The sequence below is a fragment of the Pinus tabuliformis genome, chromosome 8, assembly GCF_031772625.1.
Source record: "Pinus tabuliformis cultivar Carrire ecotype Pingquan chromosome 8, CPIR1, whole genome shotgun sequence".
NCBI classification, from domain to species: Eukaryota; Viridiplantae; Streptophyta; class Pinopsida; order Pinales; family Pinaceae; genus Pinus; species Pinus tabuliformis.
The window spans coordinates 538,937,804-538,956,319 of record NC_142294.1 but is presented as its reverse complement, the minus strand read 5'-3'; the positions used below and the strand labels follow the sequence as shown (position 1 = coordinate 538,956,319).

The 18,516-nt window shown below is 34.8% G+C and overlaps 1 protein-coding gene across 1 annotated transcript; it reads left to right on the top strand.

Annotated features, from left to right (window-relative positions):
- Positions 1–1,042: 1,042 nt before the first annotated feature.
- LOC149236532 (uncharacterized) lies at positions 1,043–17,536 on the top strand. Its single transcript, XM_089372419.1, has 4 exons — positions 1,043–1,483; positions 1,605–2,586; positions 4,890–5,194; positions 17,396–17,536. Exons 3-4 carry the CDS (start codon positions 4,948–4,950, stop codon positions 17,467–17,469), a joined length of 321 nt encoding a protein of 106 aa, XP_089228545.1. The 5' UTR covers positions 1,043–1,483; positions 1,605–2,586; positions 4,890–4,947; the 3' UTR covers positions 17,470–17,536.
- The last annotated feature ends 980 nt before the right edge of the window (positions 17,537–18,516 follow it).

The window sequence follows — 18,516 nt, the reverse complement described above, 5'->3', positions numbered from 1 at the left end:
TCTACCTCTTTTTCAAACATTGACTTTTAAGTATTTTTCAAGTGTGTTGTCATCTCTTTTTCTTTCCTTTTTCCAAATGTTGATTTTTTTTAAAAAATAAAGTTTTTCTATCCTTTTTTTTTAATATTGGTTTTTAAAAGTATTTTCGTGTTTTTAGAATATTTTTATTTTTATTTTTATTTTTTTCTTTAGAAAGTCAAAATTGCAAATTAATTGATAATATGGCCGACCCTTGAAAATAAAAAACATAAACTCTACTTTGAATCTAAAATAGTTTTATATGATTTTTTTAATTACTTTTATTAGTGATAATATTAACAAAAATTAAATTAAGAAAAAGCTTTAAATAATATATGCAGGGCGGGGAGGTGGGAGAATGTTTTAATATATATATATATATATATATATATATATATATTCCCAAAAAATGCATTTTTTAAATAAGGGAAAAAAAATAAAAAAAAAGGGGGGGTGGGAGAATGTTTTTATATATTTGGTTGGGAGTATTATGGTTGAACAAAGACCTGCCGATGTGCGTTGAATAAGTTTTTGAGGGCCAAAAACTGTTAACCATGTTGCGGTGATTTTTTTATACTGTGTATCGAATCTCTGCAAAAAAAAAAATGGGTAGTTGTTGAATGTTCTCTGCATTTGGAATTTGTGTTGAAGTCGTGGTTCATTCATTAAACAAAGGCTGATATATGATTTAATATGTGTGTTGAAAGTGGGTATATATGGTATGTATGATGAATGATTTATGCATTTAAATTTTTGTGCGTTGAAGTTTTTATGGCATATGATCATGCTTTGAGCCATATATTCATAAAGTGTGTATTGTAGGTAAGTGTGTATGATATGAATGGAGACATGATATATGAGTGTTGGGCATAATTACGCTATAAGGCGTTCTCCTCTGAAATCAACTCCCCCAACTGCCTTTTTGTCATAATCTTGACCGTCAGATCCATTGTTAGACGATTAAATGTTTTTCCACCATTAGATACTACTAACTGTCAAGTCAATTAAATCTTGATTTGCACTATTATAACCATAGTCCCATTCTTTCAACTCGGTTTGGTGGCTCCACTGGGTGCACCTAAACCTAAGCCTGCAACTCGGTTCGATGGCTCCGGTGGGTGCATCTAACCCTAAGCTCGCAACTCGGTTCGGTGGCTCTAGTGGGTGCATCTAACCCTAAGCTTGTTCATTACCAATAACAACTCGGTTCTTGATTTGGTGGCTCCACTGGGTACATCTAACCCTAAGCCTTTTCATTACTAGGAACAACTCAGTTGTTCGATGCCAAGCTCTGTGAAAACGCTCTACAAAACCCTAACTCAGCTAGGGTTGCCTCCTGGGTGGCTAGTTCTCGCCTCTTGGCCACGACGTTGCAGTGAACCGGTCTATGCGTCTTGCCTATCCACTGCTACTGCCAACTACTGCTACCTGAATACCATCCAGAATCCAGTTTCACAGGGTGCAAGTAAGCCTAATTTTTGTTGATGGGTTAGCCGTCTTGTAGCGATTTACACATTAGGTATCTGAACATTCTTTTTTTGTTTTCTTTAATCTGGGTAATTCTCTGTTTCTTGTCCTGCCTGCAGGTCCTGGGGTTGTTCTGCAATTCAAGGGCTTCCAGCACCGAGGAAAGCACTTCCCATTTCCTCTTTTTCAAATACCTGTCTCTAGAACACCGCCGAGTTGGGTTGCAAACTCACAAGCCCCACCGATGACAGGGCCTATGCAATCTTCCCATGCTTCAGGGTCATCTTCAAGTAGGAGCTCATTGACAATCTCAGAATATGAAATAATGTAGAAGAGGATGGGAATTTGCGATTGGGTTACACACCTGATAACCGAATTGTGCAGTACCTGCTCCAAATGATGATGATTACCCACTATATGGTCGGTCCATTTTTCTTGTTTCAGCACTGCAAATTTCTCATTCACTCAGTCATATCTCAATCGTGAAAGAAATGGCAAAGATGAATAATGAAGGAAAAGGTCCTATATAAGATTCAAATTTAATTTGAGATGCATGGAATTAATTTGCATAAGGGAAGAGAAATGGTAGAGAAGAACAGAGCAAACCCTCAAAAAAAATAAAAAAATCAGAGCAAAGAGTAATGACTAACCCAAGCCAGGAAAAAATATAGTTGACAGAAAAAGAATGTCCAAAGAAGAGTGCAAAATAAGTCTACAATACCAGTTACCATGTGACGGAGAACGCTGATATTAAAGAATTAAAAATTCCATTGACCATATGGACAACTTTGCTTCACCATATTTTTAGAGTTGTTTGCAACAGGTGATGATCAAGATCTAGTATCCTCCTCTATCGCATAAAAACACACATACTCTGACATCCATGTAAACACACCAAAAACTCAAAAGGGAGTAGCTGTGTTGTTTTCCAACCTGTGGCTACTCGTCCATTTCCTCTTTTTCAAATCCCTGTCTCTGGAACACCGCCGAGTTGGGTTGCAGACTCACAAGCCCCGCCGATGATAGGCCCTATGCAATCTTCCCATGCTTCAGGGGCATCTTCAGGCAGGAGCTCTGACTATGAAAGCAGGTCTTCTCAAGGTATTGTATATTTGCACTAAAATGTATATGTTATTTCAAATAGTTTCAGTCTTGATCTTGATTGTTATATTGTTTTGTGTGCTGCTGTCAATGAAAGATAGAAAGCCTGACTGAAAGGTCGATATTTTAAAAATTTAATCCTGAAAGGTTAGCGTCCTTGACTTAGTTGTTGCATATAATCAGTGTAGTTGGCATTTTAAACTAAAACTAACGTTTCAAATTCATCAATACCTCTGTAGCATGAATGTTATCACCAGTAGCGGTTACTACAGAATTAGTGCCATGGTTGGTTGGTCTGGGATGTGTTGTGGTTTGTGTTGGTCTCCCCCTCCTCTCTGGTATGTGTGGTGGTTTTGGATGAGAAACAATAAATGATAAATGTTTTGTTGCTTATACTAGTATCTATCACTTTAAAATATCCTCTTCTCCCTCCCTTTTTCCCTAGATTATGGATTGAGATCACTAATCTTTAGGATTGATATCGCTAATCTTGTAGCAAACAGGCTCTATTTTTGCATAAACCTAATAAGAATTAACGATGCTACTGAGAAACCTGATAAGAATTCAAAATTTCAGGCATGGGCAGTGTCCCGCCATGCTCCAAGGTCCTTACATTAGCAAACAGGCTCTATTTTTGCAAAAACCTGATAAGAATTAATGATGCTACTGAAAAACCTGATAAGAATTCAGAATTTCAGGCATGGGCAGTGTCCCGCCATGCTCCAAGGTCCTTGCATTATGCTTCATGGAATGATGCACTTGGGGGATTTTGTCTACCTTACCTCAATTCTGAATTGATCCAGGTCATTCAAAATTTAACCAAAACTCCAGGCTTATGAGAAATCTAAATCTGACTCCCTCTATCACTTTAATCGGGCACCAGAGGGAAGTTAGCAATAATATTAGACGGATTAGATAGCTTCTTTTCAGGGTCATTTTTCGTAGTTACCGAGCACATCAACATTAATTCACATATCCTGGCACATATATCCTCAAGTAGTTCTCTAGCTTGTTCTATGCAATAATTTCATATGGGTGTGTGCTGGGATCATTTATTTTCAGATTGCTAGGTTCACTGAGCTTTCAGGTCCTTGTTTATGTATGTGAAGTTTTGCAAATGTTTTCTTGATTTTGCCAATTGCTTGAGTGAATGACCACCCCTGATTTTCAGCCAATGCTGATTTTTGCAAACTATTAATAGCATAGATATTCCAGAAATCATTTTTCTCTTTCCCCCAAACTGTTTTTTGATATTTCGAAGTCTTTCCCCCAAACTGTTTTTTTGATAGTTCAGAGTCTTTCCCCCAAACTGTTTTTTTGATAGTTCAGAGTCATTGGAATCTTATGAGAACTTGTTTGTCTGGTTATCTTTTCCATAAGTTAATTGTAGAAACTACTTGATGAATGAAACCTTGTATGACATTGCTTAGGAGTCTCATTTATGTATGTTTTTCTTTCTGGAACACACTTGCATATTATTGCATGCACAACAGGCTCAGAGACATAGTTAAGATGTAGGGAAGCACTGCTCTAGAGAAAAAATACTGCTGCAAGTGCTTAGATTATCCTGATTTAAATCTGATGGCCTTGTTCCTAGTACGAAGGGTTGTTTAATTCTCAGAAATGCTACATTTGCTCTTCTTTTCGTTTTGGATCCATTTGGCATGGTGCTAGAACCCCATTCAAAGATTTGTTTACTGGTATTGAACCCTGATTTGGATGTCCAATGGAATATGACTACTTGATGAATGAAACCTTGTATGACATTGCTTAGGAGTCTCATTTATAGTATGTTTTTATTTCTGGAACACACTTGCATATTATTGCATGCACAACAGGCTCAGAGACGTAGTTAAGATGTAGGGAAGCACTACTCTAGAGAAAAAATGTTGCTGCAAGTGCTTAGATTATCCTGCTTTGAATTTGATGGCCTTGTTCCTAGTACGAAGGGTTGTTTAATTCTCAGAAATGCTACATTTTCTCTTCTTTTCATTTTGGATCCATTTGGCATGGTGCTAGAACCCCATTCAAAGATTTGTTTACTGGTATTGAACCTTGATTTGGATGTCTAGTGGAATATGACATGTTCCAAAAACTAGGAGATACACTTTATATTGTTTGCATTTAGCCACTAAAACAATGGCACCCTTTTGAAGTAACATACATTTCTGGCAAGTAAATTGTCACTGTTCATATTCTATGAATTACTTTGGGTTACTAATTTGATTGATATAGTTGGAGGAAACATTTAGTTTGATTTTAATCAGCATTTGGGCTGACCAGATATCCTTTTATTTTCACAGGGACAAGTAGCAACAATACTAAGAGTCCATCATATTTTCTACGTCAAAACCTTTGAATATGATTTCTTTACTGAGCAATATACAAGAAAAAACCGTGGGTTCGTTAGAATTGAGTGCTTCTAGTCCACTAGAGCCTTCTAAATCCACTGATGCTGCTCTTGAAAAGGCACCTTCTGTTACAACTCAATCTGCACTGGCAACTTCAACGACAACAACCACACATGAAAGACAACTCACAGAAGCCTCGTATTTCACCAAGTCCTCCCAACAAGTATCTACTTCAAATGCTACAACAGACAAAACAGGTAATCCAAATATTTATGAAGATAAGATGCCTCCAACTCAATCCTTGCTTCCTTTTTGTTTTGGATCCATTTGGCATGGTGCTAGAACCCCATTCAAAGGTTTGTTTACTAGTATTGAACCCTGATTTGGATGTCCAGTGAAATATGACTACTTGATGAATGAAACCTTGTATGGCATTGCTTAGGAGTCTCATTTATAGTATGTTTTTCTTTCTGGAACACACTTGCATATTATTGCATGCACAACAAACTCAGAGATGTAGTTAAGATGTAGGGAAGCACTGCTCTAGAGAAAAAATGCTGCTGCGAGTGCTTAGATTATCCTGCTTTGAATTTGATGGCCTTGGTCCTAGTATGAATGGTTGTTTAATTCTCAAAAATGCTACATTTGCTCTTCTTTTCATTTTGGATCCATTTGGCATGGTGCTAGAACCCCATTCAAAGATTTGTTTACTAATATTGAACCCTGATTTAGATGTCTAGTGGAATATGACACGTTCCAAAAACTGGGAGATAAACTTTATATTGTTTTCATTTAGCCACTAAAACAGTGGCACCCTTTTGAAGTAACATACATTTCTGCCAAGTAAATTGTCGCTATTCATATTCTATGAATTACTTTGGGTTACTAATTTGATTGATATAGTTGGAGGAAACATTTAGTTTGATTTTAATTAGCATTTGGGCTGACCAGATATCCTTTTATTTTCATAGGGACAAGTAGCAATAATACTAAGAGTCAATCACATCTTCTGCATCAAAACCTTTGAATAGGGTTTCTTTTCTGAGCAATATGCAAGAGAAAACTGTGGGTTCGTCAGAATTGAGTGCTTCTAGTCAACTAGAGCCTCCTAAATCCATTGATGCTTCTCTTGAAAAGGAACCTTCTATTACAGCTCAATCTGCACTGGCAATTTCAATGACAACAACCACACATGAAAGACAACTACAGAAGCCTTGTCTTTCACCAAGTCCTCCCAACAAGTATCTACTTCAAATGATACAACAAGCAAAACATGTAATCCAAATATTTATGAAGATAAAAGGACTCCAACTCAATCCTCATTGCCCAAAATGCCCCGTGTTTCAGATAGTGGACCAGGGCCAAATGGGAAAACAATCATTGGATTCTTGTACAGCTATAGCAGAGTTGAGGTTAGTATAGTTTGTGTGTGCCATGGCACATTCTTGTCACTTGCAGCGTTTGTGCGACATTCAGGTCGTACAGACCTTTCACATCCTGAAAGGGACATTATTGTCAATCTATCTCCATCTTCAAATGAAGATGCATTAGTCCTGGAATGAAAAGTTATCCAAATAAAATCTTGGATGTATACCTAAAAAAATGTTTCCCTGAAGGATTATCTCTATGTCACTTTCCCCAGAAAAGGTTTTTGAAATTGAGTGACTAGACATCCAATTTGGAAGCACTCCTCTTCTGCTCACAGAGTAGAATTTTGCTGCTAGACCCGGCAATCCCAAGATTAGGATTCGCATGACGATATTTACATGTTGGACTTTCCATTGCTCTTGGAAAAGAAGTTGATTCTAAAGTGTACAGAGAAATTGTAACAAAATGACATGAAATTCTGCTTGTAACTTTTGTTGAATGTAGCTAATTTTGTTGGATTCAAAGTTCTCAAACCACTGTTCACTACATATCAACTTTCTAAACATTTTTAGCCATCACAATTTACATCTTAAAAGTAAACTAGTACAAATTGGATTGTTATACTAAGACAAATATATCTTTCACATACTAACAAATAATATATACACCAACCATGTACTGGATTGATAGGTTGATTTTAAAGTGTACAGGGAAATTGTAACAAAATGAGATGAAAGTCTTTCAAAAAACCACATAGTAAATAAATATACATAATAGATGAATATATCTTTTAATTTAATGATTATATTTTCCAACAACGACACTCAAAACCACATAGTAAATAAATATACATAATAGAGGAATATATGTTTTTCTTATGAGTATTATGTATTTTGAGTATTGATTGGTCTATATTGGTCAATTTTAATGGACTACCCTTCCTAGAACTCACCATATATAGAATTCTCACAGTTAACTCATGCAAGTGTATAAAGACTTCTTAAGAAAAGGAACACATCATTATTGCTCCAAAATTCTCTGTAGAGCCAACTTTTCATTTCCGTCATCAATTGAGAGTACCTATTTCTTGAGTCTCTGGTGTCTTCTACAAACATAGTCTTCACCTCTATCATTTTATTGGATTCCCTAAGTTCTCTTAAATCTTCCATTATCAGGGAACTGCAACCATAGATTTTTATTATTTGAAGTGTTTTCAAATCGAAATAACTCTTTGGAAATACCTTCAATGCTGAACATTCTACTATGATGAATATTTCAAGTACTGGCATTGCTCCTTCCTTTACGATTGGAAACTCTTATAATTCATGCAACCCAACAATTGAAAATATCTTCAATAAAGAAAATGCCTCCTTGCCACTGAATTCCTAAGGAAACTTCTTTAATCTAGAGCATTCAATTATTTCTAATCGTTGCAGATTGTTGAGCTGAGGAAACTTCTTTAATCTAGAGCATTCAATTATTTCTAATCACTGCAGATTGTTGAGCTTATGCAGATGTGAAAGTTCTTCCAACATATTACACTTGTATAATATAAGACTAGTCATATCCTGAAAAGCACAAAAATTGTTTTGCATTCTAACCAATTCAGGACACTCCATATATAGTTTTCTCAACTTTGACATATTATTCATGTCACTCGGCAGAGATCTCACTTTTGTGAGCTCTAACATGAGGGTGTTCATTTCAATCATATTCCCTAATGTGCCTTCCCTAATAACGCCCCCATTGTTTGTTAAATGGAGCCTGGTGAGTTGCTTTAAGTTGGTAAGATTGATAATGCTGGCCACATTTTTCCATTTCTTGGGCTCACCTTTTTCCCATAGATTGGTGCATCCATACATTGTCAAACCCTGCAAAGAGGTGAACCTTGAGATGCTGCAAGGTAGATATTGAAAATGACCACATTTATCCATGGCTAAATGCCTTAAAGATTTCAATTTATGAAGGCTGGACAGTAATTCCGTGATTCTAGAGCGGCTCAGATCAAGGATCTCCGAGTTTCCAAGATTTGTAAGAGATGCAGGTAGAAAGTTGATGGGCATACCTGATAAAAAGAGGCATCTTAGTTGTTTCAAACACCCCACACTCTCTGGTAATGACTGCACTGACGTCCCACTCAAATCCAGAACCTTAAGAGAGACCATACTCCCAATAACCCTTTTTGGAATTTTTGTTAAACATTTGTTACCATCTATTAACAATGAACATAGTTCTGGAACTCTCATTGACTCAGGGAGCGAACGCAGTTCGTTACTACTCAACAAAATCCAACTGCATCCGAAACATTCATTTTCATTAAACGTGCTCAAATCCTAACCCACACGGCAAAATAAAGTTTCTTCGGCCTTGACAACATGGATTCCCAAATCGCGTAGGAGGTTGTGTATCCTGCAGAAGACTACACACCCATCAATGCTTCTCACAATGGGTTCAATCAAACAACGATCTGCCAAAAGGTTGAGATAAACCCCTCCCACTGTGAATGGGTTGTAGCTAAGTTGATGGCGATCTTTTCTTGCCAGTAGCCCTTCTCCCACCCATAATGGAATCACATGGTTGGCATGAATAATTTGGTGTTATGAAAATGTTGCAGCCATGTATAGAAAGCATAATTGCAAATGAATATTCTCCTTATCCAGTGCATCGTAACTCAAGCTTAGGCAAGCATCGAGGCTATGGTCATTTGGCAGTCTCTGAGCGGTCCATTTCCACTGCTGTGGATCAATACACCCTGCCATTGTCCTCCCTACAACTTTTAGTGCCAGGGGAAGCTCACAGTTAACTCATGGGATAAATCTATGCTTTATCTATGCTTTATCTTCTTTTCAATGACCATTTACATTTATGCCTTACGGCGTTTCCTTTGCAACATCTGATGCAAATGATAGTATTATATATGGTGGAGCTGTGATATGTTAAATTTTTTGAAATAGTATAGTGAAGGCTGAAGTTTTTCTATTTACATATTAAATCAATTTTTTACTTAAATAGAAGGGTATTAAGAACGGTGGTCAAAATAATTACTAAAATAAAAAGGCAAAGAGTAAGGTTGAGACTGTTTTAGAAATCAAAGGCAAATAGTCTTTTGTGATTATGCATTCACTCATCTCCATAGTTGGAGTAGTTCCCTTTGACAAAGAGAACTACCATGAATGGTCCACGAAGATAAAGCATACCCTAATTTTTAATGATTTGTGGAAAGGAGTTGGTGAAGGAGAAGGAGACAATCCTCTTGAGAAGCCTACTTCGGACAAATATCTCGCCATCTGGGAGAACAAGAACAACAAGGCTTATGCTTTGATTGCAACATCAGTGACTGAAGAGGTGATTCATTATATTATGTCATTTACAAATGCTTTTGAAGCCTTAAAGAAGTTGAAGAATTTATATGACTCACGCTCCGAGTTTGAAGTTGTCCAATTAATGATCAAACTATTTAATTTAGAATTAAAATACAATGATCCCCTTTCCTTAGCCTCTGAAGTAAGAGTCATTATGCATAATATAAAATCCACTGACGTTAAAATGGATGTTCCTCTCACAACTTTTGTCAAGTCATTGTATCCCACTTATTCTCATTACCTTAAGTCATTACAAGCTAGTAGAAAACCTAAGGAGATTTCCTTTGACTCTCTTGTGGAGAAGTTCATTGAAAGAGAAAAATCTTTTGGGAAGAAGAAGACAGTTGCTAAGTCTCCTAAAGAAGTTGTGTGTCTTACAAAAAAAGAGAAAAATCAAGCACTAGATTCTTCTAGAGGAAGAGGTGGTCAAAGAAGACATGGGAGAAATAATAATTGTAACATACCTCAACTTCCCTTCAATTATTTTGTTTTTCATCCTTTCTAGTAATAGGAACACGTCATAGAAGTATTGTTTTACTATACAACATTTGTTTTGGACAATCAACTAGTTTAATAATGCCTTTCTTTGATATATTCTAGGGTTACTTATTTTATTAGAGTACTTTGGCTATTGGTTAGTTTTCACCTCAATAGGTTAAATCATCTTTCATAGCCTTCTTTTAGAAGGAAGTTATTGTTTCATCATTAACCCATTTTATTTTCTTTTTACTGTTCACAGAATCTCCACTTTTTCATTTCTTAATTAAGAAATTGTGTTCATGACGAGGGTCATAATTATTTTTGTCAAACCCTGTATGTGATATCGTTGTTTATAGTTCTTGTATTTATTTATGGCATATAACAAAGGTGATCCCTTGTATTGTCAATAGAGTCTTGATGGATCCCTCTTCTTATGGTAATTGTTTTAAGATAATTGATTTCAATCATACGTATACATTAATATAAGTTACTAACTCAAGGTTCTTTAAGTCTGGATTGATTCTATATACTCTAAACATTGATAAGATTATACCTTATACCCTGACCATACGCCCCATGATCGATTTGGCTTATAAAATAATACCAAAACTTTTTGAGTCACACTAACAACATTATTAATTCTGGTTGGACATTTCCTATGGTATTTCGTAACTTGAATTATTGGTCTTTTAAACTATAATGCAAAGTAACGACTCTTCTATGTGGAATATTATCTGGCCATACAAATGGTGTAAATTGTATGGGCCATGCCACGAGGACCCATGTGAAATAACATAGCCCATATGTTTGGTACGCTACCAATGAATCAAATCTCAATACTTCTAATCCAGCGGTGAAAAGTATGATTAGGGTTTAGTTTGGAAAATAAAATCCTTCTCCTTATTTATTCGTTCATTTTTATTTTGGTCGTGGTAGCAAAATGAACTCTCTCCTAGTTCATGGATAGTTGGTATTCTTCATTAGGCTCTTGGCCATATGGTATTAGGTACACTTGGATAAACCCAATCACATTATTTGCAACTACAAGAGATCACTTGGAATGCTTATTTGGCCAGGTAACTTTTAGTTTGTTTGTAGGGTTTGTTAGTTTGTTTGTAGGGTTTGGTGGGATTAATTATGTATGTCACAGTTCTTCCATAAAATTAATCTTTCCATTTCTTACAAATTCTCGTTGAAGAGAATGGTCCCGTTGTTGGAGGTAATTTAAACAACATTATTAAGGGTTACTATTGAAAACTTTGTTATTCACCATTTACAGGTTGTATGTAGATCCAGATTTCCTAATTTATCACCCTGGTTATTGTTATGGTAATATGATTCTATTACCCTACTTTCTTTCTTTTTAATTCATGGTTTGACATCATGGTATGGAACCCAGATTTTAATCTTGTTCCATCTTGAAGTGATTTCTAAGGATTCTCTCTAATTTCGTGTCGAGGCTAACTCTGTGTATCCCCTTTGGGAGTTCACAGAGTGTCCCTACCGGTCTATTTATTTACCCACAAATTTCTAAAGTTTTTTCATCTGCCACTGCACAATTGTTGTTGTTATATCTCTTTTCTCACAATTATTTTAATTTACTTTAATTTTCTTGTTTACCCTCAACATAGAAATTTCATAAAGTTTTCTCTATTAGTGTCCATCTCCTAGAAAAATAAATTGTTTTTTTTCACTTTACCCTGACATTCTTGTCTTTCGATTTACAAAGGGAAAGGCACATAGTCTTTTATCTTTTAGGTTCCCAAGTATTTTTGGCCCAGGTTAATCCATACTTTTCCAGATTAGACAAATTTTATTCTTATTGGCCAAGTTATAACTCATATGTATTGGGTATAGGTACATTACTTTCCAGGGGAACGAAATATGGCTAGATATAACCCACGATGTTTTCCTCTTCTAGAAGCTAATCTCATGACTTATGGTTATTCTAGAGGTTGGCACTTTTGTTTCTCAAGCTTCTAGGAAGTTCCATGGCACATCGCCATGAAATAATGATATGGTTGCCTCCTAGATTAGGGTTGAGCCTTTTGTAGTAGTTATAGACGACCATCGAAGGGTTGTGGACTAAATTGTTTCTTTTTCTTCGACCCTTGGCCTTGATAATTGTACACTCAGTTAGGATTTATGGATAGTGTTTTGTATAATCTCATCGTTGGGCTTTTTGACTTCCAGGTCTCTCTTCTCTTCCAAACTCAAATGTAAATTTTACAGTGATTAATTCAATTTAATTAGTTGATGAAAAAGGAAATCGTTCATTTGCCCTTACTATTGAATTGTGGCTTATGGTTGCCAATTCAATTCTCTGCTATATTTTTTTTATACATATATATGTAACACCATGAATATATATATATATATAGTTTTTAATTGCAATCTATGTTTGGATAGCTCCTAGAATTCCATCTTTCCATTAACTTGAAGACTATTCTTCAGAACCAAAATAAAACTGATAAACTTAGTAAACTTATTATGGTTATCTGCCCTAGACATGTACATGTTTGATTTATTTTTCTCAATTAATTTATCATGGTCTCATCAACTCAAGTTAACATGATTATAAGGGATTTTGTAGAGAACATGTCATTGCTCCTTGTTTAATATTTTCTTGGAATTAATTACAATCATTTATGGAAATTGTCTCAGGAATAATAATATTCTTTGAACTTGTGATAAGGATTTCTTAAAAAATTATAATCACTGGTCTTTGAATAAAATTCTCATTAATACCTTGGATCATACTTGTTCAGTAATCCCATAGGAAATATTGACATTTTTGTTATTAAGCTTAAAAATACAGTTCCTAGTCCAAATAGTATGTCCTTTCACAATTTTGGAAGTCAAGGTTGGAGCTTGGGCACAAAACCTATGCAATCCAGCAGTCCTGGGAGGAAGGAACTACACATTGCATAGTGCCAAGGGGCAAGGTCACAACTAGAGGATTGAGACTATGCAATGCATAGTTTAGGGAGGCTGGGTGAAGCTAGGTTGCTTGGTCGAGATTTTTTATTTATTTATTTTTATTTATATTTATTTAATATATATATCTATATATATATTTTTTTTCGAAAATGGCTGTGTGGGATCCGTGAGACTAGTGTGAATAGTGATAAGACTTTGATTGTGATTACACATTTAGAATATTTTGATGACTCAACAACATAGATCACCCATAACACATGCACAATTCATTTCCCTTTGTGCGACAACTTTACGACAAGTTACAACAAGTCTGACACTAAAGATACACCTTGCGATGACCGTGATGACACTTGTGTGACAATGCTCAAAAAATTGGAAATGAGTACGACATATATCTACATGGTTAGAAAAACTCATTTACACAAAGAAAGCCTCTTGGAATCATCGGAATAGGCTTACATACATGGGGCAACAACCAACATGTGAAAATATGACATTTAGCCTAATTTACAAAAGGGAACAAAACACTTTAAGAAAACACATGAAGTGAGTTTCAAAGTTTGTGATGACAATAAACACGACCAAGGAAGGCTCTAAAATTGGGTGTAGGCTAAAAAATTGGAGGGTGTTGTAGCATCTACAACAGATATGTTCCCTATTTGAAGGAGGGGTAGGCAAAAATACAAAGATGTATCAACTTCTGACTTTTTTCATATACAGAAAGAATTGAGTATGACCAACCCAAGGCCATGGACGAAACCATTAGGAAGGCCAAATTATGTTTCAATTAGAGCAAGCAAAAAAGGGAAAGCTCCAAAGGATGGGTATCAAAGAAACCCAATAGATTCAGTAATAAGAGAAACTAGTTTAAGAAACCCACTTTTTCTAGGAATGTGCAAGTAGGAAATTATAATATAAATCTTAATCAACAAAAGAGTTTTGGGTAGAAAGGAGGATCTGGCACATGAAACAAAAACTTCAGTGAATCAATAAAACTACCAATTAAATGCTGGGGTTGTGGTGAAAACCACCTATAGAGGGATTGTCCACAAAATTCATTAAAAAAGAAGACAACCTTAAATAATATTCATGAAGCATATACAATGAATGATGTTACCTATAATATACCCAGAATCAATGCTGCACTAAATGGGAGGAAAGCAAACCATCATTCCACTATGGTGGAAGTTCAAGGTAAAATTCTTGATAAATATGTATCTATACTTATAGATCCAGAATCCATATTAATTTACATTTGTCGTGCTGTAGTTGAAAGGTGTAAAATTACAAAAGAAAAACAACATATGCCTTTGTTAGTGTAGTTGGCCACAGGAACTAAAAGAAAGGTGACTAAAATAAGAAAAAAATGCACAATAAATCTGAATGGAATGTGTACCACCCTTAATCTGAACATTCTACCCTTGGGATATTATGAGATCCTCATAGGTATGGACTAGTTAGAATCAAATAGAGTGACATTAAACTACTTGGAAAACTCATTTACATGTATTGATGATAAAGGGGAAGCTTGCATGGTTCAAGGAATTCTAAGGAAGATTTATGTTAGAAAATATCTGCAATACAAACAAAAAAATATGCTAAAAAGGGTGTCAATTGTTTAGTGTTCAAATACAAAATCTTTTTGATGATAAAAAACAACCATCATTAGAAGAATATATTATATTAGAACAATATAAGGATGTTTTTAAAGAACATATACCTAGACTTTCTCCAAGGAGGGATATTGATTTTACCATTGATCTTATACCCAAAGTTGTTCTAGTGTCAAAGGCCCCATACATATTGAGTATTCCTAAATCAATGGAGTTGGAAAATTTAATTGTAGGAACTCTTAGACAAAAAGTGTATAAGGCCAAGTGTGTCTCCATGGGGAGCATCGATTTTCTTTGTGAAAAATAAAGATGGTACATTGTGAATGTGCAAAGATTTTAGACAACTAAATAACATGACTATTAAAAATAAATATCCCTTTCCCAATATAAATGACTTGTTTGATCAAGTTAGAGGGGCTTCTATTTCCTCCAAAATCAATCTGAGGTCAGGATATCATCATATCATAATTAAAGATGAGGACATCTACAAAACAACATTTCACACACATTATGGGCATTATGAATTTCTAGTACTCCCATTTGGGCTACTAATGCACCAACTACATTCATGTGTCTTATGAACAATGTACTAAGACCATTTCTAAATAAATTTGTAATTTCCTTTATAGACAATATCTTGGTATACTCGAAGAGTAAAGAAAAACATGACCAACATTTGTAGATGGTCCTATAAAATATAAGAGATAATGAATCGTATGCCAAATTCATCAAGTGTTCATTTTACTAGAAACAAATTCATTATCTAGGACATGTAATATCAGAAGGAGGAATTGCCATTGATCCAGAAAAAATAAAATCATAATGGAGTGGTCAGCACACAAAAATGTAGAAGAAGTCAGATCCTTTATGGGAATCACAGGCTACTATAGGAGATTTATAGAAGGATTTTCCAAACTTGCATATCCAATTACTTCTTTATAGAAGAAAGGGATTAAGTTTGAGTGGAGTCAAAAGTGTCAAGACAACTTTGACAAGCTAAAACAAATTTTGACCACAACACCAATTTTAAAATTGGCTGATCCCAATGAGGATTTTGTGGTAAGTACAAATGCATCTAAGGAAGGCTAGGGGATTTTTGATGCAAGATGGGCATGTTATCTATTATGAATCTAGAAAATTAAAAGAACATGAGAAAAATTATGCTACTCATGATCTAGAACTAGTAGGAATCATTCATGCATTCAAAATGTGGAGGCATTACTTGATAGGGACAAAGTTTCATTTAAGAACCTATAATGTTAGTCTCAAATATCTATTTGATCAACTTAATCTAAATGCTAGACAAGAAAGATGGTTAGCATTTATTAGTGAATATGATTTTGAGATTACACATATCAAGGGAAAGGAAAACATAATAGTTGATGCTTTAAGCAGGAAACTTAATTAGATTTGTGCTACATTAGGAATCAGTTGGTCAACAAACTTAGTAGAACAAGTCAAAGTAGTTGCAAATTATGATTCAAAATATTTGAAAATCAAGGGAAAAGTGCAAAAAATTAAAAAATTGGAGGAAGAGAGAAGTGATTTTTCAATAGACAACCAAGATTTATTGTTGCTTAAAGGCATAATTTATGTACCCGATGATATAAATTTGAAACATTTTATCTTAGATGAGTTGCACAAAATCCCAACAGTTGGTCATCCTAGCTATAAAAAAGCTGATCATTGTGTTAAGAAAAGATTTTTATTGGCCAAATATGAAAAATAAGACAACATAATATGTAGCTAGATGTCTTGAGTGCTAACAAGTTAAAGCATCTCATCAACATCTTGTTGGGTTGTTGCAACCCCTACCCATTCCAGAATGGAAATGGGAGATAATTTCATCACTAGACTACAAAGGACTAAGAAACAATATGACTCCATTATGGTCATGGTTGAAAAAATTACTAAAGAAGCACACTTTATTCCATTCAAATCCACTTTTAAGGCCATAAACATTGCAAAAATATTCATGAGGGAAATTTTTAGACTTCATGGGATACCTAAAGTTGTAATTTCAGATAGGGATGAAAAATTCACATCCAAATTTTGGAAAGGGTTGTTTGAAAATATGGGAACAAAGTTAAACTTTAGTACATCATATCATCCTCAAAATGATGGTCAAACAAAGAGGACCAATCAAATATTTGAGGATATGTTAAGGATGTATGTCAAAGACAAATAAAATAAATGGGAGGATTATCTGCACTTAACAGAGTTTGCTTATAACAATGGATATCAAACCTCCTTGAAAATGAGCCCTTTCGAAGTCATGTATGGAAGAATATGCAAGGTACCCCTAAGTTGGGATCATCCTAAAGACAAATTGTAATTAGGAACAAACATGCTAAAAGAAATGGAAGAAGTAGTCAAGCAAATTAAACAGAATTTGAAGACAACCCAAGATTGTTAGAAACGTTATGCAGACTTGAAGAGGAATAAAAAAAAGTTTAATGTGGGAGATCACGCGTATTTAGAAGTCAAGCCTAAGAAGAACACACTTAGACTTGGTAGTTGTTCCAAGTTGTCCCCTGCATATTGTGGACCATTTGAGGTGTTAGCTAGAGTTGGACCTATAGCTTATCAACTAGCCCTACCAGTCAAAATTAAAATTCATAATGTATTTCATGTTTCATTATTGAAAAAACATGTACATGATACATCTCATGTAATTGATTGGCATGTTGTACAGGTGGAATCAATGGGAGAGTTCCTAGCAGAACCACTTCGCGTTCTAGACCGGAGGGCAATGACACTCTAGAATAGAGTTGTAGTGCAGTTGAACATTCAATGGAAACATTTCACTCTAAAATAAGCAATTTGAAAGTTGGAAGATACTTTTAAAAGGCATATCCTTCTCTATTTTAGGAAAAACTGAAATGTATTTTTAGAAAAAGACGTTGATGAGACATCAAGACAATGTTAAACTTAAGCAAGGGAGGATGTGATATCCTTTGGAATAATGTTTTTTTTGTAATTAAATGTGCATAAGTTTATTTCTGGTTAAGTATGCTACATTGAAAGATATATAAACATTTTAATTATTGGTAATTTATTACTAATAATAACTAGTTGTAAAGTTGTAATTATTATTTTTATTTTGTGAATAAAGAAAAACCTGGAAAAATAATTGTTGAGTATAAGTGGCTGAAAGAGAAAAAGACTGCAATTAATTGTGAAACTTTTATTACCCATCAAGAAGTCCTAGGAATCTAATTTGAGTGATTAGATTTAATGGAAAATTATGATATTGGCCAATTAATTGTTTCCTATAAGATAGGAAGTTGTCCTCAAGAGTGGGAAACAAGAGCTCATTAATGAGTAGATAACTACCTGCCACCTGTTGGTGAGGTGGAGGTAGTTATTAACCATGAAAAGAGTGGTAAATGGGGTAATATATGTTGTTTTTACTTGCTTTTGTCTCATTATTCAAAGGACATAATGGAGACTTAAGAGGAGCAAGTAATAAAGAATAGAGAAAGAGAATTGCAGGTCTAGTTGCTCGGAGGGACATTTGCTGTGTAGTAGTATCATGGTTGGGAGGAGCCTAATACTTGAATTTTAATTTCTTGGGAAAATTGGTCAATTCTGTGTCTCTAACTCTAGTATTCTTTTCTTGCTCTTTAATTCCTTTCAAATAAAACAAAAAAAATAGGATTATGAACTTGTTAAATTTGTGAAAATGATATCTATGTATTTTATGCATGTTGTATATAAATGAAACTTGAAAATTAGTAGGGCTATGCATGTTTAGAAACAAATGTTTTGAATTCGAGTGAACGAGTGAGATCAATAAACTAGAGTACAAAATAT